General features: G+C 43.8%; 1 protein-coding gene across 1 annotated transcript in view; it reads right to left on the bottom strand.

The window, feature by feature from the left end:
• Positions 1 to 669: 669 nt before the first annotated feature.
• The window catches only part of LOC308310983 (monocarboxylate transporter 2), a gene marked incomplete at its 3' end in the record, with an annotated part of 27,277 nt that continues 2,078 nt past the window's right edge, over positions 670 to 25,868 (bottom strand). Inside the window, exons 2-6 of the mRNA XM_080757476.1 lie at positions 9,181 to 9,447; positions 4,107 to 4,250; positions 3,314 to 3,630; positions 1,662 to 2,145; positions 670 to 929 (exon numbers count right to left, since the gene is read on the bottom strand). Coding sequence (XP_080613602.1) covers positions 670 to 929; positions 1,662 to 2,145; positions 3,314 to 3,630; positions 4,107 to 4,250; positions 9,181 to 9,424 — 1,449 coding nt within the window. The 5' untranslated portion in view covers positions 9,425 to 9,447. The remainder of the gene's footprint in view (positions 930 to 1,661; positions 2,146 to 3,313; positions 3,631 to 4,106; positions 4,251 to 9,180; positions 9,448 to 25,868) is intronic.

Genomic DNA, 25,868 nt, shown 5'->3' with positions numbered 1-25,868 from the left:
TAATAAATAAACACACTACTTTGTTACTTTTTGGCAGTTTAGACCAGCGTTGTTGAAGAAGTGCAGATTGAAGACCCTTTGCAGAGAGCCCTGGATGAAAGCCTGGAGGCTGGACGCCTCTTGACTCAGAGTTTGGTTTGATCACAGCAGCAGCAGCAGTAGTAGTAGTAGTAGTGGTTGGCCTGACACCTCATCTACACTGGCAGAGCGTCAAATGGAACCAAATGGACCCATACGGGTCCATTTGGTTTCATTTGACGCTCTGCCAGCGATGCGAGCGAACAAACGATGAAATCTCATTAGAATACACGTTGTTTTTTTCCCAACGAGACCTGTCCTGACGTAACGTTAGCGTCCAGCGACGTCCTATTGGCTCGCAGAGTCTATTTAAGCGAGCAGGTTTCGCCGCGGCCTCACGAACACTTTTTATTGGTTGAGAGATCTACACGCTAAACTATTTATTTGATTGACGTCGCAACAACAACAGACGGGCGACACTCCACCGTCGGTATAGTTTTTTCGGGCGTGGTGGGAACGCTCGCTCCTCTGCCTGTGTAGATGAGGTGTGACCCCCGACCCCCCCCCCAAGGAGAGCTAAGGACTAGATGTTGGTCTCGTCGTGCTGTGTAGATGAGGTGTGACCCCCGACCCCGCCAAGGCGAGGGGGGACTAGATGTTGGTCTCGTGCTGCATGGCCTCCTTGCGTTCCTCAGGAGAGGACAGAGGCGTGTCCGTGTCCGTTCGGACGTGCACGGCGTCCTCCGTGTCCGCCTGTTTGTACGCCACCGCCTCGTGCTTGCTGCGCTCGCGGTCCAACAGGCGGTAGTTGATGAAGTTCCCGATGAAGAGCCACACGCTGGCCACGGTGACGATGACGCCGCAGCAGAAGTACATGTACTTGTAGTTCTTGGTGACGTCGACCAGCATGCCTGTACGTACGGGAGAAAACGACATGGTTTCATTATGTAGATATTTCCACCGTTTAGACGTTTGTTAGATGTTAGGTCCTTAGTTTATCAATGATCTATTGTTTATGTATTTGATGTATCGCCATGTGTTGTTCTTGCCTACCGTAAATCGCTCTGGATTAAGAGCGTCTGCTAAATGCCTAAATTGTAAAAACGTATTTTTAAAATGTGAAAGCCTACGTGACTATTCAGTGGAAGTAGTTCATGCTCAATGCCTTTAGGAGAACTTTGAGGTAAGATTTGTTTCTAAATGTCTTGTGTCAATATTGAATTACTTTTATACCTTATCAATGATCCCGTTTAAGCATTATGTTATACTTTAACTATTGAAAAATAGCAGATCTACAAGCTCGTACCGAGTGCCACGCTACAAGCTTGAAGATCTGCTATTTTTGAAAATGTGGTGGATATCTTTGAATATATATTCTTTCAGAGCGAACGTTTTTAACTAGAATCTTTGCTTCTGGGGGGGGGGGGTCCCTGGAACAACGACTAAATAATCGTAGTCGACTAAATCAACCGTACATTTAGTCAACTAAAATCTCATGCTATTTAGTCGACTAAAACTAGACTAACACTAAAACAATCCGTGTGACAAAAATATGACTAAAACGAAATGAAAACTATCCAAGAGACTATGACTAGAACTAAAATCAACACTGGCTAGCCCTAGTCTCTCAAATAGACAAATACCTGCGAGCGGCGGGCCCAGCAGCACCGGGCAGCACTCCACGATGGTGGTCAGCCCGACGGCGCTGGAGAACCGCGGGGCGCCCACCAGGTCCATGAGGGTCTCGAACAGCACCGAGCTGACCATGCCGAAGGCGAAGCCGAAGAACACGGCGTAGACCACCAGGCCCGTGTAGGTGTCGGCCAGCGGACACAGCATGTGACACAGCCCGTTGTAGAGCACGGCAAAGCTGAAGAAGTACTGAATCCTAGGACGGATCCACCTGGTGTTGGCGAAGAGCCCCATGGAGGGCCTCGCCACCATGTCGGTGAAGGCCAGGATGGACAGCAGGAAGGCGGCCTGGTACTCGTCCACGCCCATGTCCTTGGCGTAGGCGGCCAGGAACACGATGGGCGCGAAGAAGCCCAGGAACATGATGCAGTTTCCCGACAGGTAGATGAGGAAGCCTCGGTGCTTGAACAGAGACAGGTCCAGGTACTTGTTCACCTGTTGAAGAGGGTCCAAACAAACGCTTTAGATGAAAGAAGGAAAACTACGAACAAAATGTTTAAGTAGAAAATAGGGCGAAAATAGCAAAGCGAGGCGTTGAGAGTTTGTAGATCGGATATTTTCACTAGTTTGGATCCTGGGGGTCTAGTTTGGGTCACGGGCTAAACCGTTTGGGAACGTCTGTCCTGTAACACCGATGCCGATGTAAAAACATTATAAAAAATAAAGTAATTAGACAATATGAAGACGACGAATAGGATGCCTCTCGGTCGTCTCCCTAGGGAGGTCCTCGATGCACGTGTAAATATGCACATGTAAATGTCTTCTGTGGTCTCTAACATTACACCTAGCTACATGTTTAAAGGAGAATTCCATGCTAGAAAACTTTCTTAACTTTCTTTGTAGTTGTTACGTCCTGACCAAAGAGGTCCAGGTGTTTTTTTGTGAAAAAACTCCTTATTAGCTATTTCCCCTACCATAAGCCCTCAATGAATTGCATTGAATGGAATGGGAATTGAATGGGGCTATGGGGTGTTGTGCTAATTTGCTTATTTCCATCTAAATAAGTAGTAAAGTGTGCCGCTTGGGATATTATTTACATTATGAAGAGAGGATATATACAAAAAAATAAAAAAATGGAGCGATGGAAATAAGCGAATTAGCACAACACCCCATAGCCCCATTCAATTCCCATTCAATTCAATGCAATACATTTAGGGCTTATGGTAGGGGAAATAGGCAATAAGGAGCTTTTGCACAAAATAACACCTGGACCTCTTTGGTGGGGACGTAACAACTACAAAGAAAGGTAAGAAAGCCTTCTAACATTACATTACATAACCCTTAATTTCAGACATGCTTTAGTATGTGAAGAGATAAATTCTATGTCAGTGGTTCTCAAACTATTTCATGTCAAGGAGCCACAGAATTTTGATTTGAGTTAAAAACATTCGCTCTGAAAGAATATATATTCAAGATTTGCGCCACATTTTCACGATTCTTCTAAAATAGCACACCTACAAGCTTGTAGCGCGGCACTATGAGCTTGTAGATCTGCTATTTTTCAACAGCTAAAGCACAACATAATGCTTTAAATTAAAACACCAAAAGGCGTTCGTTCCTGCCCCCCAAAAATGGGTTACATGAAAACTTAAATGAAATGAACCTTGTCGTAGACGCTGAGCTTCTGGCTGGAGGTCTTCATGGCGGCGAGTGGCTCCTGCTCCTTCTTCTTGGAGGGCAGGGGACCCAGGGGCCTCATGAGGGAGCCCGCCACGCAGCAGTTGAGCAGCAGGCCCCCCAGGATGAAGAAGCTGCCCCGCCAGCCGAAGCTGTTGAACAGGTACTGGTTGAGAGGAGCCAGCGTGCTGAGGAACACGGGGCTGCCCGCCATGGCCAGGCCGTTGGCGATGGGACGCTTGGCGAAGAAGTACTTGCCGATCATCGTCAGCGACGGCTGGAGGTTGAACGCCAAGCCCAATCCTGTGGGGGAAAAAAGTTTATTAAAAAAATATGTGCGAATATCTTAGTTATAATGAAATTATGAGTTGATGTGTGTGTGTTTTATTTTAACTCTTTTACCGCCGAGATCGCCTTTTGATGCTAAAGCTCAACTATAACCTCCTATCACACTGACACACATGTAGCTAAAGCTCACCCTAACCTCCTATCACACTATGTAGCTAAAGCTTAACATCATAATCACACTATGTAGCTAAAGCTCAAAACCGCAAAATCACACAGATACAGATGTAGCTAAAGCTCAAACTCCTCCTATGGCACCGATACAGATGTAGCTAAAGCTCAAACATCCTCATACGACACCGATACAGATGTAGCTAAAGCTCGGACCCACCTCCTATGACACCGATACAGATGTAGCTAAAGCTCGGACCCACCTCCTATGACACCGATGCAGACGTAAAGCCGATACAGATGTAGCTAAAGCTCGGACCCACCTCCTATGACACCGATGCAGACGTAAAGCTGCACCACGTTGTTGCAGAAGGAGGCAGAGATCATGCCGATGGAACAGAGGACTCCTCCCATCATCATGACGGGCCGGCAGCCGTAGGTGTTCACCAGGACGGCGCTGATGGGACCTGGAGGAACACACACACACACACACACACACACACACAGTCACACACCATATCAGCACACGAGAACATGTGACTAGGATCCTGCAGTGCCGATTGGACCTGGATAGAAGCAGTCACAACTGCTGCAACAACTGAACACAGATTGTTGGACAACAACTTCAGAAACTTTATATACATCCACGTATGATAACAGCATCCTAAGGTTAGCAAGGAATATCACCTCTAACACTAAGCATGTGTTGTATGGAGAATATAGGTTGCTGCCTTCAGGAAGGAGATATGGCTTAATCAGGTGTTGTAGTAGCCACAGGGTAATCTAGAGGTGTTGACGTACAAGTCTTTTCCCTGCCTCTACTAATGTGACCACGCCTCGTCTCCTGTCCTTGAATCTCAACCGGGAAAAAAGGAGTCGATTGCACAGGGAAATAAATAAGTAATAAAAGATGTACTTTAGTGAAATAACGGGTCTCATCATTACCAACCAGATATCAGATCAATGTCAGGGCTGTGCTATTTAACCCATTTAGAACTGGAACGCATCTGTGTAGCCTGAGCTTTTAACGACCTTAAACTGTTGAAAAATAGCATATCTACAAGCACATAGCGCGGCACCGAGTGCCGCGCTTTGTGCTTGTAGATCTGCTATCTTTGAAAAATCTATGCTATGCTTCTGGAAGGGGTCCCTGGAACAACATATATTCAGATGGGGGTCCGGCGGCCAATTACATAATCATTCTGGGAGTCCTGAACCATAAAACGGTTTGAGCACCACTGACAATAGAAACATGGGGTTTTTCAGAAAACTGTCGTGATTTAGAAGACCGTTTCTTTTGTAGAATCTAGTGGTCTCAGGTCTCAATGGCTTAAAAAACACGACGGGCGAGTGTCGTCTGACTTCATTTGCTCCGCATGAATCTATTATTTTGCGACCTTGAGGAAACTAGTATCACTCATTTGCATACACAGCGGTGATGGGTATTCTCTCCGGGGCTCGGTGCGTGCGGGTGAAGACCCGAACCGGACTGCTCAACTTAAACCTCTCTTAAAGTCTCTCTCTTGTAGCAAAAACATTACAAGAGTAACTAAAATTAACCGGACAGACAACTATAGTGCTGCACCGTTCTGGATCACATTTAGAAATGAGATCTCACTATAGGCGTCTGAATGTAGATCTAAATCTTGTTTTGATGATTGTATTATTGTGCAACAGTGCAACACTAGGCCAGTAGCGTGTTTGTTTGGGACTAAAATGCTGGACAGGAAGGCCTTTCCCGAATGCCCAGCTGACCTACATGGGCGCTCTAGAAGAGGCGTGGAAAACGTGGAAAACATTAAGCTTTTCTAAGTAATCATGTGCCCTGATTGCTGCCCCCCCCCCCCCCCCCCGTACATGGAACACTATTAACAAGTATGTAGAAGCTTTATTTAGACTGAGCCACATGAGGACACCAACTTATTCAAAATAATGATGCATATATATTTTAAAAATCCTGAGAATGTACAGATAAAAAAATACAATTTCGATTTTTTTTAAAGGAGCATTCAGTGATTTGGGTGATTTGGAAAACCCTCCAGTCCGCCCCGGTAACAAGATGTGCAGAAGTGTACCTCCCAACCCTGGCAGAGTAGTTCTGGAGTAGTTCCAACGGATTGTGTGCCCCTGGTTTTTCCCTAGTGGGACTGATTGAGGGTAGCTACTGGGACGTAAGTCGGGACTTGATCACTCCCGGCTGGGTCGCCTGAGTGAGGGGTATGATGTTGAGAGACCCGAAACCTTATAGCCTCGGAAACCCAGACGTTTTTATTTCCAGGGAGAGAAAGAAAAAGGGAGAGGGAGAGTCCACTTCAATTCGGCTAGAGTAGCGCAAACGTCGATCACTCTGATCGTTTGCACCTTTGTTAACCCATTTTGACCTGAGATCAGATTCTAAAAATGTTCTTCTACATCCTGACAGTTTTCTGAAAAAGCTGTGTTTCTATGTCAGTCGTTCTTCGATTTTTCAAATATATTTTTCAATAGCTAACACCAAAGGGGTTCCCGCCCAAAATTGGTAAAATTGACACACACACTCCTCTCTCTCTGTCACTCTAATCAATTAGTTTCATGTCGCGCATCTGCGTCTAGATTCTCCCGGCGGATCCTGCCGGGAGCTGCCTATAGCCATAGAAAGCATAGGTGGATTGTTAAATAGTGTGTGAGAGTTTTAGACACAAACACAAAAGTAGACTTTAAAAATAGTCTACTTACTTTCGCTATAGTGTGCCTATATACTGTACACTGGCGAAACTAAGAAGTTTGCTTTGGACGAATGAATCTGTTCTTTGATGGAGGAGGAGGAGGAGGAGGCCAATCGATCATGACTATAGGTCCTCAAAGCCAACCCGAGAGAAAATAGGCCAGGCTTCACCTGGAAAGGAAAACCTCCTCCTCCTCCTCCTCCTCCCCCTCCCAGGGCTTTCCTTTCCCCACCACTCCTCCTCCTCCTCCTCCTCCTCCTCCCAGGGCCAGGCCTGTGGCTGCTACAGCAGCAGGGAATCTAATATGGCCGCCGTGTCTGCTGACAGTCAACAGAAGCCAGAGGAGTGTTGTTCGCTCGGCCTATAGTAGCCCAAGGTCAACCTCTCTCTCTCTCTCTCTCTCTCTCTCTCTCTGGATTAGTGACACTGATCCAGCGCTGACACAAGGCCTGGGGCTTAGCGCGTCACTCCTCACAGTCACTATACCACTACACCAGGCACACTACTGTCTACACTGTAGTAAATTAATCACTCCTCACGGCCCAGGCAGATGCAGCCACACTACTACACTGTAGTAAATTAACCCATTTTGACCCGAGATCAGATTCTAAAAATGTCTTCTACATCCTGACAGTTTTCTGAAAAAGCTGTGTCAGTCGTTCTTCGATTTTTCAAAAATAGCAGATCTACAAGCTCATAGCGCGCCACTCGGTGGCGCGATATGAGCTTGTAGATCTGCTTTTCAATAGCTAAAGCATAACATAATGCTAACACAAAAATGGGTTGATCACTCCTCACTGCCCAGGCAGAGCGAATATTGATTTAGTTGTATAGATCTGCTATTTTCAGAGGGCAACCAAAGCATAAAATGACATTTTTTTAAATCCTGGTCTCTATACTGCCTCCCTCTGGCCAGCCTGGGCACCTGATGGAGGGGAAAGGAACTGGTCTCTATACTGCCTCCCCCTGGCCAGCCGGGGCGCCTGATGGAGGGGAAAGGAACTGGTTGGAATAACGTGTTCCTTCCACGCGCTACGTCCGGCCGGGGAAACTCCCCCCCTCCATGTCAGGTGAAACAAAAGCGTCTTGGACTCCTCATGCATAGAAGGAAGCATGAGGTCAGTCCGCAGCCCTCCCTGGGTTGGCAGAGGAAGGGCGGCGCCCAGGATTACATTAGTATTAAAAATGGGTTGGCAAATCGTGTGATAAAAATTTAAAAGAGATAAAAAATTATACTGGATCTCGTCTCTACTAGTCCCTCCCCTAACATTTTAGTCTATATTGCCACACTGCTACACTAGTGTTGAAAACATACATGGGCCGGGGGCCACATGCGGCCCCCACCTTCACTTAATGTGGCCCTCAGGTTGAATATTGATATATTATTGATTTCAACGGTTACAATTCCAAACATGCAAACATGACCCGCTAAATTAGTAGCTTAATGAGTAGTATTCAAATGTTATTGTCTTTGTTTTATGTCCAATGAATTTGTATTTACTACTAACTATAACAAAAAAAACGTGTTTTTGTGACGAGGATTTTACAATCCTCTTACTTAGCCAGTACACTGTAATAGTACAGTATGAACGACTGACCCTGCACAATGACACCGTTTTGAAAGTGACATTAATTATTGCTCAACCGTTAATCTCATGCAGTCAAATAAATTTGGAGTGTTGCCGTGAACGCTCTGAGCTTAAAAGATGTTTTAAATGTTGCACAGAGGGAGAGGAGCATGTCGTGGTTTTGTAATAGATGGTGAAACAGTGGAAGCTCAGTTGCATCATGAAAGGAAGCCTCGGCATACGGTCTGTTTTTGTTGTGAAATGAGAAAACCGCAGATGCCAGACCGAGATATCATCCATCAGTGTCTGCAAACAACTCGAGGAGACTGCGAAGTGCCGCACCGGCAAACAACATTCGGCCAAAATGTCCTCTCAGTACAGGGTTGTGTAGCATAATGGAATGACCTTCCTCTGCGTATAAGGGATTGTGCTATAGGGATTTCCCTCATTTAAATACAATCTAAAAAAAATAGTTGCTTGAAAACCAAAGCTGCAACCATTTATGATTATTTTAGGTGTATTTATTTTTTTATGCCGTGTTCCCTATGTAATGTCATGTAAATGTATTCCACTGTTTGACTGTCTGTTTTTCCGTTTTGTGTTTCCTGTGAGGACTGCGGATGAAAATTAGCAACTGTGCTAATATATATATCCGGTGTATTTACGTCCATGTGACGACCATTAATATGCATTGTCCTGTCCAAATAAACAAATAAAGTAAAGTAATAAAGTAATTGTGCAGCTGATGTGTGGCGGTTTTTGAAAAAGTTTAATCAGATCTTTCAAGAAGTTTTTCAAATTGATTCGGAAGGGGCCAAGTGGGATATATGGCATGTGTCATGCGATCAGAAGCATAATATATGGTCTACCATTTTAGACCTGAGGCCAGTTCTAAAAATATGTCTCCTCCTGTGCACATCCCTGAAGGACAGCACCTCCGTCAGGCTGGTGAGCTGGGAGTGTGTAGTCGTTCTAAAAACAGCTGTGAGATCACGAGACAACTTAATGACACCAACTTTCTATCTATTAAGACACCACTTTCTACACTTGTACAGTACATGACACACTTGATTTCAAAAGGGGTTCCCGTCCCCCAAAAATAAACGTTTCAAAACGTCACTGACCTCCGGCGTACATGACGGCCAGCATGATGGAGGAGATCCAGGCGATCTGGCTGTAGGACGCGCCGAAGATCTTCTGGATGTCCTTGTAGAAGACGGTGATGGCCTTGGGGAAGGCGTAGGAGAAGCCGATGGAGATGAAGGCTCCCAGGACCACCGCCCACCCCCAGCCCCCGTCCGGAGGGGGGGGAGGAGCGCCGGCCGCCGCAGGGCTGCTGCTGTCCGCCGCGGCGGGCGGAGGCGCCATCTCTGGCTCCGAGGCGCCGTGCGCTGCGTGGGCGACACAAGAGGAGAATGAATGAATGAATGAATGAATTTTATTAGCACCTTTCCAAACATAAAGTTACAAACAGGTTAGAAAACAACAATCAAAAACAACATCAAGAACATCAGAAATAACAAAGCATATAGAATCACATAAAAAAACATCAAGGAAACAATAAATAAATATATACATACAGTATATATGTAATGTATACATATACATACACATAGGCCTACATACATATACACACATACAGTACATGTAAAAACTGAATTAAGAAAATCATTTGACATACAGGTGTGTTTTTAAAAACGGGCACTGTCTCTGCTTGCCTGAGAGCCAAGGGGAGGGCATTCCAGAGCTATGGTGAGCGGGCCGCAAAAGCCCGGTCACCTCGGGTGACAAGGTGAGTTCTGGGTGGGACTAGAAGGGAACAATCAGCAGATCTGAGGCTGCGCACCGGCCTGTGGGGTTTTAGGCTAGCATGTCCGTGATGTAGCTGGGGGCTAGTCCATGTAGGGCTTTGAAAGTGATTAATAAGATCTTGAATTCAATTCTGAAGCTCACAGGGAGCCAGTGTAGGGTAGCCAGGATTGGTGTGATATGCTCACGTTTTCGTGTGTTAGTGAGTAAGCGTGCAGCAGAGTTCTGCACCATCTGGAGACGTGCTATATTTTTTGTTGCTCATACCGGAATAGACAGAGTTACAATATTCTAATCGTGAGGATATGAAGGAGTGTATAACGGTTTCTAGGTCTGCATGTGACAAAAATGATTTTATTTTAGCAATGTTCCTAATCTGGTAGTAGCAGGACTGGACAACTTTGGTGATTTGGGTGTTAAAGGAGATGTCAGGGTCAAAGAAAACACCCAGGTTGCGAGCTGAGTGTGAAGAGGAGAACGATGTTTAAGCAGTGTTGATTTTGACTTTGGTGTGGTTTGGGCTTTAACCATGCCTGATTTCACACGTCGCGTGCTGCAAATAGCAGATCTACAGGCTCACAATGTGTCGCAGGCAGGGCAGCACGACACAGCATTGTGAGCCTGTAGATCTGATGTTTTCGAACCGCAACACCACCCGAGCAGCAACCAAACCAAAATGATCCGTTCTCCACGTACTGTATATAGTCCCTCACTGACATTTTAGTCTACCTTAGTCAAATCCTTGTCGCTGGTTTCATTATGCTCTCCACTGGCTTCACAATTCATTCACAAATCCATGCATGTCTCCACACACACACACACAAACACACACACACACACACACACACACACACACACACACACACACAATATTTATTAATGACTGCAGCTGAGCAACTAGTCATGTGCCCTGCACACACACACACAGTCAGTCAGTCAGTCAGTCAGTCAGTCAGTCACACACACACACACACACACACACACACACACACACACACACACACACACACACACACACACACCCTTGTCAGAGGACACGTGCCACCACCACCACACTCACTCACCCCTACCTGAGAGAGACCTTTGATGCCCCACCCAGCATTCACCTTGAGACCCACCCCTCCCTCCCCCCTCCCTCCCCCCCGGGCAGCAGTGGAGCAATGGAAACAGGGTGGAGACCAGACCATGCAGGGCACCAACAGAGTAGTAATATTATATAAATAAGGTAGAGCAGTGTCAGAGTCACATTACTCTGTATTTACAAAGCAAACATGCCCCGATGTGTGAGAACTGAGTTCAGCAACAACAGCAGAGCCAGCAGGACTTCACACTCTGCTGTGTTGTCTTCATGAGCGGCATGACGTGGATCGACACACTGTGGAAACAGAGCAGTGTTGTTTTCCTCGACTAAAACTAAGGCGAAAAATGTTCGTCGGACTATACCTATTTTATTTTCACTGACAAAAACAAATGGAAACGAAATGAAAACTAAGTTACGATGACTGAAACTAAGACTAAATATACTGACAATTTCGTCGACAAATAAAAACTAGACTAAAATGCTTGTAGATCGGCTATTTTCAGCAAGTGTAAAAACACTCATTACGACGGAATCAAGACCCGCCAAAATACATTTTAGTATTAAAACCTTATGACATTTAGTCGACTAAAACGAAGACATTCCAGGTGACTAAAATGTGACTAAAACTAAATGAAGTTTCAGTCCAAAGACTATGACTAAAACTAAAATAGAAATGTGCTGCCAGAAACAACACTGAAACAGTGGAGCGGCTGTGAAACACAATGTGTGTACGGTTCATCTTCGTGGCCAGCATGTGCACACTGAGAGACCACAGAGTCCACTGTATACATACAACACAGAGGAACACAAACACGAGCTCTCTCTATCTATCTCTCTCTCTCTCTCTCTCTCCCTCCTTGGGGGATTAATACTCTGATCGCCCGGGGTTATTTAATCCATTAAATCATAGCGCCCGGCGATTTATAGCAGCGGAGCTCTTTTAGCGACGGACCGGATGTTATCCCGGAAGTGGCTGAAGTAAGGTTGATGTGTAGCCAAAACACTCTAGAGCCGATCGACAATCTAACCGCGACCAGCGATCGGGGTGTTAATTGGGGAGCTGTTCTCTGTTTGCCTTAAGTGCTCCAATGTTTGCAGGTACTTTGCCAGAACACGTCTGGGCTTACACACCGCACAGACGTGTGTGTGTGTGTGTGTGTGTGTGTGTGTGAGGAAACCATGTGAAGGCCCACACCGGGAGCACGTAGGGGTCAAGTGTCCTGATCAAGGACACCTGTCGCCCCCTATCCTAGTCACTAAACTGTTTCTCCTTTGCTCGGTGCTGTCATGTTGACCCAGCAAGCACGGTCAAGGAGCCTAACCAATCAGATCAACGCTCGAGGGGTACTATGATAGGAGCCAACCAATCAGATCAACGCTCCATGGATACTATGATAGGAGATAGCCAATCAGATCAACGCTCCATGGATACTATGATAGGAGACAGCCAATCAGATACTACCCGGTATGGGTACTACCCGGAAGACTTTGTCATTTCGTCGTGGTTTAAAAAGCGCCACTGAGCGGGGGGGGGAGGGTGGGGGGGCTCCTCAATCCGTGCTCCAGATTTTATTATAGTTTCATAATATTGGACGCTGTGTGTGTGTGTGTGTGTGTGTGTGTGTGTGTGTGTGTGTGCAGGTCACATGACTAGTTGCTCAGCTGCAGTCATTCATAAATAATAAATTATGTCAGTCTGTCTCTCCTCCACAGATCAGGTCTCTCTCTCTCTCTCTCTCTCTCTCTCTCTCTCTCTCTCTGGTCCAAAAATAAACAAATTGTCTCAGCGTTATTGTCAGGGAGGTGTCTCTGTATGCTTTACGACATTCATATTTGATACAGTCTGTTTCTAGCGAAAATGTAACTCAGTCAGTTGATTCTTCATATCCATATGAGTGAAGCGGCCTGGATGACATGTTTATTTTTCAAACACAGTTTTTATATGAGGCGAACTAAAATCCCCCCTATGGGGATTACAATGCAAATAAAAAGAACATGAACCCGTGGACTTATAGCGCCCTCTACCGATATTGACGTCAGACTTTGGTGCTCTATAGTGCAGGTTTACAAGAGCTTCTGAGGATTTGCTCCCAGCATGGCACTGATTTTAACATGAAATATAATGCAAAGAAAAGTAGCATCTTGATTGTGCGTAGTAAAGAGGATAAAAAGACAAAGCATTTCCTCAGATTAGTCTCCGTGGTAACATTCTTCCTGTGAGCAGTGAGATTAAGTACCTTAACCCATTCTGACCTAAGATCAGATTCATACGAGGTTTCCACTGGACACACACTGGTCTGATTAACCCATTCTGACCTGAGATCAGATTAAAAAAATGTCAGTCGTTCTTCGATTTTTCAAAAATAGCAGACCTACAAGCTCGTAGCGCGCCACTCGGTGGCGCGCTATGAGCTTGTAGATCTGCTATTTTTCAATAGCTAAAGCATAACATGATGCTGACACCAAAATGGGTTCCCATTCAGAATGGGTTAAGGTCATTATATCTCTGATGATCCCAGGCAAATATACGGATGTGGAAATTCCACAAGTGCTTTAACACATTTTGGGGCAGGAACCCCTTTTTGGTGTTTTAAAGCATTATGTTATACTTTAGCTATTGAAAAATAGCAGATCTACTAGCTTGTAGATCTGCTATTTTTTTAAAATCGTGAAAATGTGACACAAATCTTTGAATATACTGTATATTCTTTCAGAGTGAACATTTTTAACTCTTTGCTTCTGGGGGGGGGGGGGGGGTTCCTGGAACAACATATTTTCAGATGGGGGTCGGTGGCCAAATACATATATTTTTTTGACATGAAATATTGAGCACCAAACAAGACATTTTTGAAAATTCGACATAGAAACATAGTTTTTTCAGAAAACTGTCAGGATGTAGAAGACATTTTTAGAATCTGATCTCAGGTCAAAATGGGTTTTAAAAGGGTTTTATTTAATAGTAGAAAATGGCAAATTAGTTTAGGGATAAGGGGTTAAAGTGGTGGCGCAAGATGTATAAATCCATGTGTCGGTTAGAGGAGTGTCTGTCGTTGTGAATTTAACCAACTCTGTTTAGAGGTTTCTGTGGAAAGACTCCAGAACCGTTTTTTGTTTGCTACATTTTCTAAGAACTGCTATACTTGGACAAGGACACATCCTTCCAGAACGTTCTCTCTACTCTGTAAAGACTTTATCGTCTTAAGATCCAAAGTCACTGCCGTTTGTTCACGACTTGGAGACTTGGAAACTTTAAGACGTGTGTGGAAAATAAATCTAATCCTCAAATGTCTTTTTCATATTGCTCCTTTGATGTGAAGTTAAGCGATTATGTCTTTTATAGAGAGAGCCGCGGACTGAGTATAATCCATTTTAATCAGATTAAGTATGGAGTCGGTCGGTGTGTACAGTAGGCCTACAGTATGTTGGACTTGATTGATTGAACTTGATGACGATGCTTAAAGAAAGGCACCTCGGGCCTCCTAAGCCGCTTATAGGATCATAATTATGAATATGGTGGAATAATCAAAAAAATGATGATGGAGAGTTGGTAAACAAAATGTGACCAGATTTGACTGAGAGCCAGCCATCGCGCAACCTTCAGCTTTTTTACCAGAGGAGAAAAACGATATTGTTTTAAATGAGTTAATAGCACTATAGTGGCCCTCTGGAGTGAGTGTGGAACTATAGTGGCCCTCTGGAGTGAGTGTGGAACTATAGCGGCCCTCTGCAGTGAGTGTGGAACTATAGCGGCCCTCTGGAGTGAGTGTGGAACTATAGTGGCCCTCTGGAGTGAGTGTGGAACTATAGTGGCCCTCTGCAGTGAGTGTGGAACTATAGTGGCCCTCTGCAGTGAGTGTGGAACTATATTGGCCCTCTGCAGTGAGTGTGGAACTATAGCAGCCCTCTGGAGTGAGTGTGGAACTATAGTGGCCCTCTGGAGTGAGTGTGGAACTATAGTGGCCCTCTGGAGTCAGGGTGGAACTATAGTAACCCTCTCCATCTTAAAAGTTGCTTTACAACACTGACTAAACACCAACAACAAAGTGCTATCGCAGCCAGCTAGAGGGCCGTGGCTGCTCTGGACCAATCAGCATGAATCGCTACCAACCGCTAGATCGCCCTTGATTACCGTTGGCCTGGCCGTGGCTGTGCATACATCTCTCTGCACTTTGGGGCGCGCCCGCCGCCCGGCCCACCTCCCTCCCTCCCTCCCCCGCTGGTTCATTGTACAGGTCCTTTATGATAGCACCTGTTACTGTAATCTACCCACACAGGTAAATACCGTATAAGCTTATACAAACAAGTTAACAACGCCGTTTGGTTAAGTGTCGCAGCGCTGACGACAGAAGGCAGGTAGAAACACTACATGGCTCTAATCAAACTGACCAATAAGGACACAAACAGCTGATCCTATCAGGTGACACGATGGAGGAGGTGTCAATGGCGCGAGAGGCAAAGAGGCGTATCGTTAATATTGTTGTAAACTTCCTCCCTTCGCGCGAGTACAGGCTGCTTCCTTCCGGCCTTCGCCTAAAGGTTGAGGGGGGGGTTCCAGGGGACAAAAGTAACAGGCATAAGTTCTCCTTCGCCTATAGGTTCCAGGGGCCAAAAGTAACAGGTATGAATTCTCCTCCGTGCCTGACTGTGTCTACCCAGGCCTTAAACGACGATAGGAGGAGGAGGTCACTTTGTAGCTGTTATGAATTTCCATTGCTACACTGATACCTTGAACTGCCACACCAATCAAGCAAATGTTTGGTCGTTTTATTTTTTATTTTTCACCACCAATCAGCAATCAAACACAAATGTTTGATCAAACCATGTGACTCTCATTGGAAAAGCATTGTGGTGGCCCAAAAAACCCCCAAAAAACACCAAACATTGCTTGATTGGTGTTTGGTACGTGTGAACGAGGCCCCAGAGTTAGTGTGGAAGTGTCCTTGAGCAAGACTCTGAACCCCTAATTGCTCCTGATGTGCAGGTTGGTGCCTTGCATGGTTTCCGCCGCAATGTCGGTGTATGGATGTGTGTGTGAATGGGTGAATGTAATGCACAATTGGATAAAGGCGCTATATAAATGCACCATTTACAGATATGGGTTCTGGGGGTTATCTGGGGATGTTGTTATTCAGACCCATGGTGTCAGATTCCTGTGTAACCATGGAGGTGACAGCAACACCAATCACGTTTCTCTCAGTCAGGAGACATGATACCCTCACTAGGACCTGTGTCTGTGTGTCCAGTCCGTGAATGTGTGTTTTGGGAAACTGTGTGAGTGTGTGTGAGCGTGTGTGTGTGTGTGTGTGTGTGTGTGTGTGTGTGTGTGTGTGTGTGTGTGTGTGTGTTTGTGTGAGCGTGTGTGTGTGTGTGTGTGTGTTTGTGTGTGTGTGTGTGTGTGTGTGTGCGCATGTAAACTCAACAGGATTTCGTAGGACCAACAGCGTAAGAGTCAGAGAAAACAACTAGAAACCGTTATATAAAATAAAATAAATAAATAAAAGTGTGCATGCTCTATGGAGGCAATGACTAATTTTGTCTAATCTAAATAGATATTCAATAATCTGCATCTTCAATAATATGCATCTTCAATAATCTGCATCTTCAATAATCTAATCTGCATCTTCAATAATATGCATCTTCAATAATCTGCATCTTCAATAATCTAATCTGCATCTTCAATAATATGCATCTTCAATAATCTGCATCTTCAATAATCTAATCTGCATCTTCAATAATCTAATCTGCATCTTCAATAATCTGCATCTTCAATAATCTGCATCTTCAATAATCTGCATCTTCAATAATCTAATCTGCATCTTCAATAATCTGCATCTTCAATAATCTAATCTGCATCTTCAATAATCTCTTCAATAAAGGGGGGGATTACTATGCCATCCATGACATTGCAATTTGCAAGGAATATTTAATAGTGTACAAATGCAGCCACTTGGCTCATACAAGTGACAAGCTTCAAAGTTAAGACAGAGGTGAGAGTCTGCTAAATCAGACATTAGGCACACACCCACTGCACCCCCCCCCCCCCCCCCCCCCCACTGCCCAAATGGAATGATTATCTATTGAATATTTTTCTCATTCGTTATGCAATCAGACTGATTCGACTGCCAATCTCATAATTACGCAAATAAATAAATAAATATTAAATACACATAAATAAACTCTGTAGTAGTCGACTATAGACAACATTTGTACAATCATATAGTTCGACGATGCATATTCTCAGTCAGGGACGGTCCTATAGTGTATATACGGTACAGGCAGAGCCATCTAACAGAAGAGTTACGACATTGAGGGGGCAGAAACCCAGCGCTGGAGTGCTGTTCATGCAGCCTGGAGAGGGACAAGCTGGAGTTGGACATACATTGTTTTCAACGAGGGCGGCGCAAATAAGAGCTATTTTAAGCATGTGTGCAACATGACAACAGTTTTAAAGTAATGTACAGTAACAACTAAAGTCTCTTTAATGTTTATGTTGTACTACAAAACAATCTAAAACAAAGGGATTTAAGATCATTAAAGCTGGGCTGTTGCCGCCTGGGTGCAATGCATTTCTGCCTATACTTCCGGTCCAGGACTTATCCCAGTTGGTTGTCCCTCATTCTCAATAGAAGTCTATGTAGGAGAGCCGCCATTGGACTGAAGCCAGAGTTTGAGAGAGAAAACAGAGTTTGCATAACTCTGTCTATATCTAAGGCTCTGGGTACAGTCAAAGGCTCTCTCTCTCTCTCTCCCTAAACACGTAACATAAATAAAACAGACGTCACGCGCCATCATAACAACACTACAGACCAGACTAGTGAACACAATGCACCTTTTAAATGATATACACAAACGCACCGTACGGCTATTAACCCATTCAGACCTGAGAACAGATTCTACAAATGCCCTCTAAATCATTCTGGAAAATGATTTATGTTTATGTCAGTGGTTCTCAAACATTTTCATGTCAAGGACCCACAAAACTATGGTTGTTCCAGGGACCCCTTGGAGCACTTGGTGCCGCGCAATACGAGCTTGTAGCTCTGCTATTTTTCAATAGCTATATAAAGTATAACATAATGCTTTAAACCACCAAAAGAGGTTCCCGCCCCAGAATGGGTTAAAGTTAACATAACAATATGATATATACACAAACACACTGTACAGCTGTTACAGTTAACATAACAACATTCAGTCACAATGCGGGGCATCACAGGTTCACTAAACTGCCTGTGGAAATAACAACCACACCTGTGTGAAGTGATGTGGGCGCTCTAATTAATTACCGACCTTATGACCAACCTTGAAACACTGCGATGCGTTTTCAGCTAGTTAGATCATCAGCTACTTTTGCTATATATTTGAATTGAAATCCTGAATTATTTCTTGCTATTTTTGAATTGCTGAATCCTGAAAAGTATATTTTTAAAAAAATGTAAAAGATATGCCAGAGACCCCCATATGAGAAGATCTTTACGGCTCTACTCCTCTCTAGCAATGATTCTCAACCCGTTTAATTTCAAGGACCCCCAGTTTGACATGCATTAGTCTACGGACCCCCTCCCCGTCTCCCCCATTTAACTCCCTCAAGGACCCCTGGGGGACCCCACTTTGGGAACCACTGTACATCCCACAGCACCCCCTCCCCCTTGACCCCCTTCCTCAAAAAAATGCAGATCACTGAAAATCCCCACCTTTCACAGCAGGCCCAGGGGGGAGGAAATGATCCCCCCCTTCCTTCCTCTTCCCCCCTCCCTAGTGTACACACTGTCCTGCGATATTGAATTCTGGTGTTATTCTTCATGTCCTGATGTCTATGAATGAATTGATCGCATACTGTAGAGGCCTGAATGGAAACAAGACCGCACAAAAGAACACCCGATACCCGACCCATTTAGACCTGAGGACCCAGTCTACTAATGTCAGTTTTCTGAAAAACCCATGATTCTGTCATGTCAGTGGTTCTCACAGGGTTAAAACCCATGATTCTATGTCAGTGGTTCTCACAGGGTTAAAACCCATGATTCTATGTCAGTGGTTCTCACAGGGTTAAAACCCATGATTCTATGTCAGTGGTTCTCACAGGGTTAAAACCCATGATTCTATGTCAGTGGTTCTCACAGGGTTAAAACCCATGATTATATGTCAGTGGTTCTCACAGGGTTAAAACCCATGATTATATGTCAGTGGTTCTCACAGGGTTAAAACCCATGATTCTATGTCAGTGGTTCTCACAGGGTTAAAACCCATGATTCTATGTCAGTGGTTCTCACAGTGTTAAAACCCATGATTCTATGTCAGTGGTTCTCACAGGGTTAAAACCCATGATTCTATGTCAGTGGTTCTCAAACAGGACCCCCAAGATTATGTAATTGATTTGAGTTAAAAACGTTGGCTCTGAAAGAATATATGCACCACATTTTCACGATTAAATTAATAGCAGACCTACAAGCACATAGAGCGGCACTCGGTGCCGTGCTACGAGCTTGTATATCTGCTATTTTTCAATAGCTAAAAGTACAACATAATGCTTAAAACACCAAAAGGGGTTCATTCATGCCCAGAAGTCAGAACGGGTTAAGGATCTTCGGTGAATGTTTTTAGAATGTAACCTGTACTTGTCATTTAAGTAATGGCCAGCTATAGTCAGTCTCTCAGACGTTTGGCAGAAGTATTGTAGCTTAATTTCGTTGTTTCATGCAAGCAATGACAAATAAAGATCTATCTATCTATCTATCTATCTAACCTCCAAGAACGATAAGTCCATCATTGACACTGTAACTGTTGACTGAACCACTACACTTAGTTACTGTACATGTGTTGAAAGATTGTGTTCCTTTTATCAAGCACTCACCAGTGTTGTTTTTGGCAGCACATTTTGATTTTAGTTTTAGTCATACATGGAATGGAATGGAAGCTGGAATGTTTCAGTGTTAGTCTAGATTTAGTCGACTAAATGTCATAAGATTTTAGTCTACTAAATCTACAGTTGATTTAGTCGACTGAAATGTATTTTGTCTGCCCTTGATACACTTGCTGAAAATAGCCAATCTACAAGTTCACAACGCGTCGCAGCACGACGTTTTTGTCAGTGAAAAAAAGGTAGTTGACGAATTTTTTTTGTCTTAGTTTTAGTCGACGAAAACAACAATGACACTCACTGGAAAAGCAGTAATGCAGTATGTATATATATATATATATATATATATATATATATATATATATATATATATAGGCTACACTTGACCTTGGCTCATTGGAACAAACGGTTGGATTATTCTTGACCGAAGAAAAGTTTCTAAAACAAGCTGAATCCATGCCATTCATCCTATCAATAACACACACCACCAAATATGTCTATTTAATACAATTTCACTTTCTCTCTTCTTTGTGTTTTTGTTTGACAATGAAGCTTTCACGTCAATTGTTCGGTCAACTGGAAAAAGACATTTGATACTGTAAGTCCATGGAGGTCAGATTGGGCTGAAGGTTTCCCTTTAGAAAGCCACATGTATACCGTCCCTCAGGCTGACAACAGACACCACATGCTTAACCCATTAACCCACTAACCCATTAACCCACCTCGTAGAGCTTGTAGATCTGATATTTTTGAAAAATCGAGTACATCAATATATTCTTTCAGAGCGAACATTTTTAACTAAAATCTTTGCTTCTGGGAGGTTGCTGGAACAACATATTTTCAGATGGGGGGGTCGGCGGCCAATAACATATAATTCTGGGGGTCCTTGACATTAAATAGTTTGAGAACCACTGACATAGAAACATAGGGTTTTTCAGAAAACTGCCAGGATTTAGAAGACATTTTGTAGAAGAGTTAGTTATATGCACACAACACTACAGCTGCTGCCTCCACAGCGGCCACAGCCACAGGTAATGAGAAGAGTTAGTTCTATCCAGAGCCATCTAATAGAAGAGTTACGACATTGAGGGGGCAGAAACCGAGCGCTGGAGCGCTGTCAACGAGGGCGGCGCAAACAAGAGATATTTTAAGCATGTGTGCAACATGACAACTGTTTTAAAGTATTGTACAGTAACAACTAAAGTCTTTCATGTTTATGTTGTACGATTACTACAAAACAATCTAAAATAAAGGGATTTAAGATCATTAAAGCTGGGCTGTTGCCGCCTGCATGAGTGCATTGGTTGTCCCCCATTCTCAATAGAAATCTATGTAGGAGAGTCGCCATCGGACTGAAGCCCCATGAAGTGAACGCAGTTTGCGTAACTCTGTCTAGATATCTAAGGCTCTGGGGCAACCTTAGGCTCTGGCCCTCCCCTGTGCCAATGTTGGCACTCGTGTGCCAACATTGGCACAGGGGAGGGTGATTACTGGCACACTGACTGGCATAAGTGTTGAGAGAGTAGTTTTTTTCTTTTTCTTTTAACTTTCTTTTCTTGTTATTTAAAAAAAAGATGTCAGATAAATGAAGTCCCCTCACTATCTATATAAATGTATATATTATATACATGTATGTATACATTTTGCACGTCTACATCCATTCAAAGTCTGAACTCTGACTGGGGAGGAAGTCTGGGAGATATTTGGGTTATTGTTACGAGTCTAATGATCATTCCATCGTGAATCAGTTGGACATAATTATGACGAGGTGTCATAAATTAAACGTAGTGTTGATATGGCACACTGACTATGAATACAATGAAAACGTGGCACTGCATGTCAAAATCCTCCAGTTTTCTGAAATAAATACTTTCACGATTTTTCAAAAATAGTAGACCTACAAGCTCCTAGTGCGCCACTCGGTGGCGCGCTATGAGCTTGTAGATCTGCTATTTTTCAATAGCTAAATTATTTATAACATAATGTTTAAAACACCAAAAGGGGTTCCCGGGCCGAAATGGTTTAAAGCCACAGCACAGTTCCACACTTCCACATCTGCAGTTACATCAAATGTACATCCGAGTCGACAGTCAAAACTACACTAAAACTATGACGACATCACATTACACCACTGTCTGTCAATCACATTATTGCAACCGCTTCCGTTTGTTTCTCACTGGGCATATAAAGCACACCTAGGATTCTGTGCGCGAGCTGGTGTTTGGTAAAACAGTCTTCTCTGTTAGAGCCTCCCATCACTGGAACAGTCTCCCTACAGAATTAAGAGAGACCTCCAACTATCTGACCTTCAAATTCAACCTGAAAAGGTGGCTAAAAACAACTCAAATCAAACAACTGTAATCATGAGTAACTATCAGCACTATTTAGTATTCATCACCGGTGTCATTTCTCACTTCACTTGCCGTTGTTCTGTCCCCTGTACCATGTCGATCTGTTCCTGTATTGTACTGTATTGTATTGTGTTTTTGTATGGACGTAGTGTTGGGTGCTTGCACATAATGCACACATGGCATCAACGCATGGTGTTGTGTGCAGGCACACTACATTTTGTCTTTCTTTTATCTGTATTGTATTGTGTTTTTGTATGGACATAGTGTTGGGTGCTTGCACATAATGGACACATGGCATCAACGCATGGTGTTGTGTGCAGGCACACTATACACTCTGTCTTTCTTTCATCATTCATTTTTTAAGAGCCTGCCCAGGGACTACGGATGAAATTTAGCTTCGGCTAACTCTGGCCCGTTTACATTTATGTGAAAACTGACATGTTGATGAATGAGCCTTGTCCCTGTCAAATAAATAAAAGAAGCTCCACCCCAGATTCCCGGAAAAGCTTTGCCGGGTGTTGCTTCATTTCCATCCACCAGCTGTCTGAAAACCAGGAAGAGATGCTTCTGGCATGTTATCTCAGGTGTGTCTGTGCTGTCTCTCTCTCTCTCTCTCTCTTCCCTCAACTTCCTGTTTCCATACACTCTCATATCAGATTGAAATAAAGCTCTATTTTAACCCATTTTGGGCGGGAACCCAATTTTTTGAAGACATTTTTAGAATCTGATCTCAGGTCAGAATGGGGGGATACATTTCCACCCTATTGCAGTATGCATGAAGACTAGATATAGATGACCTGACTGGAACTTCCTACTTGAACAAGGAAAGAAAACACTTATCCTGAAATAAACCTAAGAAACAAACAAGTCTCCTCAAACACTAGCGCGAATTCACAAATTATAATACCGCTATGTCAACATGTGTCTCTCATTGGTGGGCTGTTGAACCTGCCTACCAGTGACATCATCATTTCTGTCTACTTATTCTGATTGGTGGGCTATATATTAAGACACCTGCCTAGTGCTTACCAATGACATCATCATCGAAGGGGATTTCAAGATAATAATTTAAAAGAAAATGCCAGCCTCTCTCTTCCTGTAACGTCAGCATGCTGACAGAGTTGGTTTAATTTAAAATATATAAAATAATAATAATAATAATAATAATAATAAAAATTAAATAAAATAAAATCTTGTTCTGACCAAACCGGTCTACCGATCATGTCACTCACAGGTGGGCTGGCTTTCCCACAGCCCTCCTCTGATTGGACAGAAATAGAACCATATTATAATGAGCATCATCGAGGACCAATTATATTTAGGTAGGTTGAAACAAACACACACACACACACACACACACACACACACACACACACACACACTTTAAATAACTGTCAAAGAATACATAAGAAAATACAAATAACACGCGTTATTGTCGGCACAATACAACATTGACGTCAGAGTATCAATAGAGGCCTCAACACAGCGTTCCTAGTACCACACAGGTTCAGCCCAATAGCTGACACTGAGGCCCAGACACAGCGTTCCTAGTACCACACAGGTTCAGCCCTATAGCTGACACTGAGGCCCCGACACAGCGTTCCTATAGTACCACACAGGTTCAGCCCAATAGCTGACACTGAGGCCCCGACACAGCGTTCCTAGTACCACACAGGTTCAGCCCAATAGCTGACACTGAGGCCCAGACACAGCGTTCCTAGTACCACACAGGTTCAGCCCAATAGCTGACACTGAGGCCCAGACACAGCGTTCCTAGTACCACACAGGTTCAGCCCAATAGCTGACACTGAGGCCCCGACACAGCGTTCCTAGTACCACACAGGTTCAGCCCAATAGCTGACACTGAGGCCCAGACACAGCGTTCCTAGTACCACACAGGTTCAGCCCAATAGCTGACACTGAGGCCCAGACACAGCATTCCTAGTACCACACAGGTTCAGCCCAATAGCTGACACTGAGGCCCCGACACAGCGTTCCTAGTACCACACAGGTTCAGCCCTATAGCTGACAGCCTGACACTGAGGCCCCACACAGCAGGGAGGGCACTGGGTCCCATTTTACAGTCTTTGGTATGACCCGGCCGGGGTTCGAACCCCGACCTCCCGGTTTCAGGGCGGACAGTTTAGAACCAGGGGTGCCCACACTTTTTTGACTTGAGAGCAACTTTCACAATGACCAGCTCAACAAGATCTACTCACTCAAAAAGGTATTATCCCATTGCTGAAAACAGCAGCACTGGCGTTGCATACTATAAGACAAACACACTTGGAATGGGAAATAGAGAGAGGAAAATAGAATTCGTAGTAATTTGTACCGGTATATGACTTTATATTTGTATTCAATGTATTGCATTATATTGTATTGTATTGTATTGTATTGTATTGTATTGTGTGTTTGAGCTGAAAGGCTCTTTTAATCAATCAGTCACCTTAATTCAAGTTTTTTTTTAAATTATATATATTTTGGGGCATGTCATGTGGTCTACCTGCAAAGCCTTTGTGATCTACTGGTAGATCGCAATCTACCTTCTGGGCACCCCTGCTCTAAACACAAGGCCACTGTCTGGTGGGTGTTCAGAATTCACATTCATAATAGGCCTTATGAAGCAAAACATGGAAACAAAAGAAAGAATAAAAAGGCGCTGACTGTTCTGCCTCTTTCTCTCCCTCTCTCAAGAGATTGCTTTCAACCAGGCTCTGGTGTGTCCTTTGAAAATGGGGCATATTTGCAAGTCACTGCAAAGCTGTCTAATATTTCACAAAATCCATACAACAGTCAGAGTATATAATAGTGGCTCTGCTGCTGCTGTGAAATCCTGCCATATATAATTCAGGAATAATTGACAGAGCAGGGAAACAAGCATATATGTAATGATGAGACTTCACGTGAGTCACGTGAGATATTTTTACAACTCATCAGCTGAGCTGACGATGAGGAACAAAAAGTCCTCAGACAGATAGGAAACCTAATTAAAGATGGAGTGCCACAATTTCTGTATTTTTCATGTGTTTCATGTGTTTTTCATGTGTCTATGAGGTGGTGACAGTACTTCATTAGACACCCTGGAGGCGTTTTTATGTGCAATGGTGTATTAACTTTGTATTCAGGGTTTCTTCCTGGAGGCTGAACCCTTGACAGTCAAAGGGGACAAACAGTTTGCAAGGGAAAGTTCAATACAAGGTCTGAGAGGATTTATGACCCAGTGGGGTCCTTCATGTTCAATTAATCCGAGGTAAAGTCAAGTATACGTACAGTACATGATGAAAATGTGCTTTAAACATTCGGTCGATTTACGTAAGTCTTAATGTTTCTACAGACAGCCATTCTGGGGTGTGATATACTGTATGGGAACCGATAATTCTTGGACAAAATGTGTACGTGTATTTGTAGCTGTCTGAGACCTTCTCAGTCGGGACCCCTAGGGTGATGGTTTGTTTTTAGTACCTTTGGTCTTGAGTTCAGATCCTGAGTCACACCCAAAAGGACATTTATATGCTCGAAGATAAAGAATGGATCAAAGAAGAGCTATAGTGGTTCAAAGTGGCCATTGTCTGGAGCAAATGTTTATTGTGACTCTTATGATAACCAGATGAATTTGTATTAGAAACTAGTCAGTTACGCCCAGCCCTGTGTGTGGAGCATGTGAGCCTAAGGCCTGACTCACACCTTCGCAACAGATTGACGTATGGCTGA

Source organism: Protomyctophum bolini (assembly GCF_963924005.1).
Source record: "Protomyctophum bolini genome assembly, chromosome: 23".
Lineage (NCBI taxonomy): Eukaryota > Metazoa > Chordata > Actinopteri > Myctophiformes > Myctophidae > Protomyctophum > Protomyctophum bolini.
Note: the sequence above shows the minus strand (reverse complement) of the source record. Positions and strands in the feature narration are given on the sequence as shown.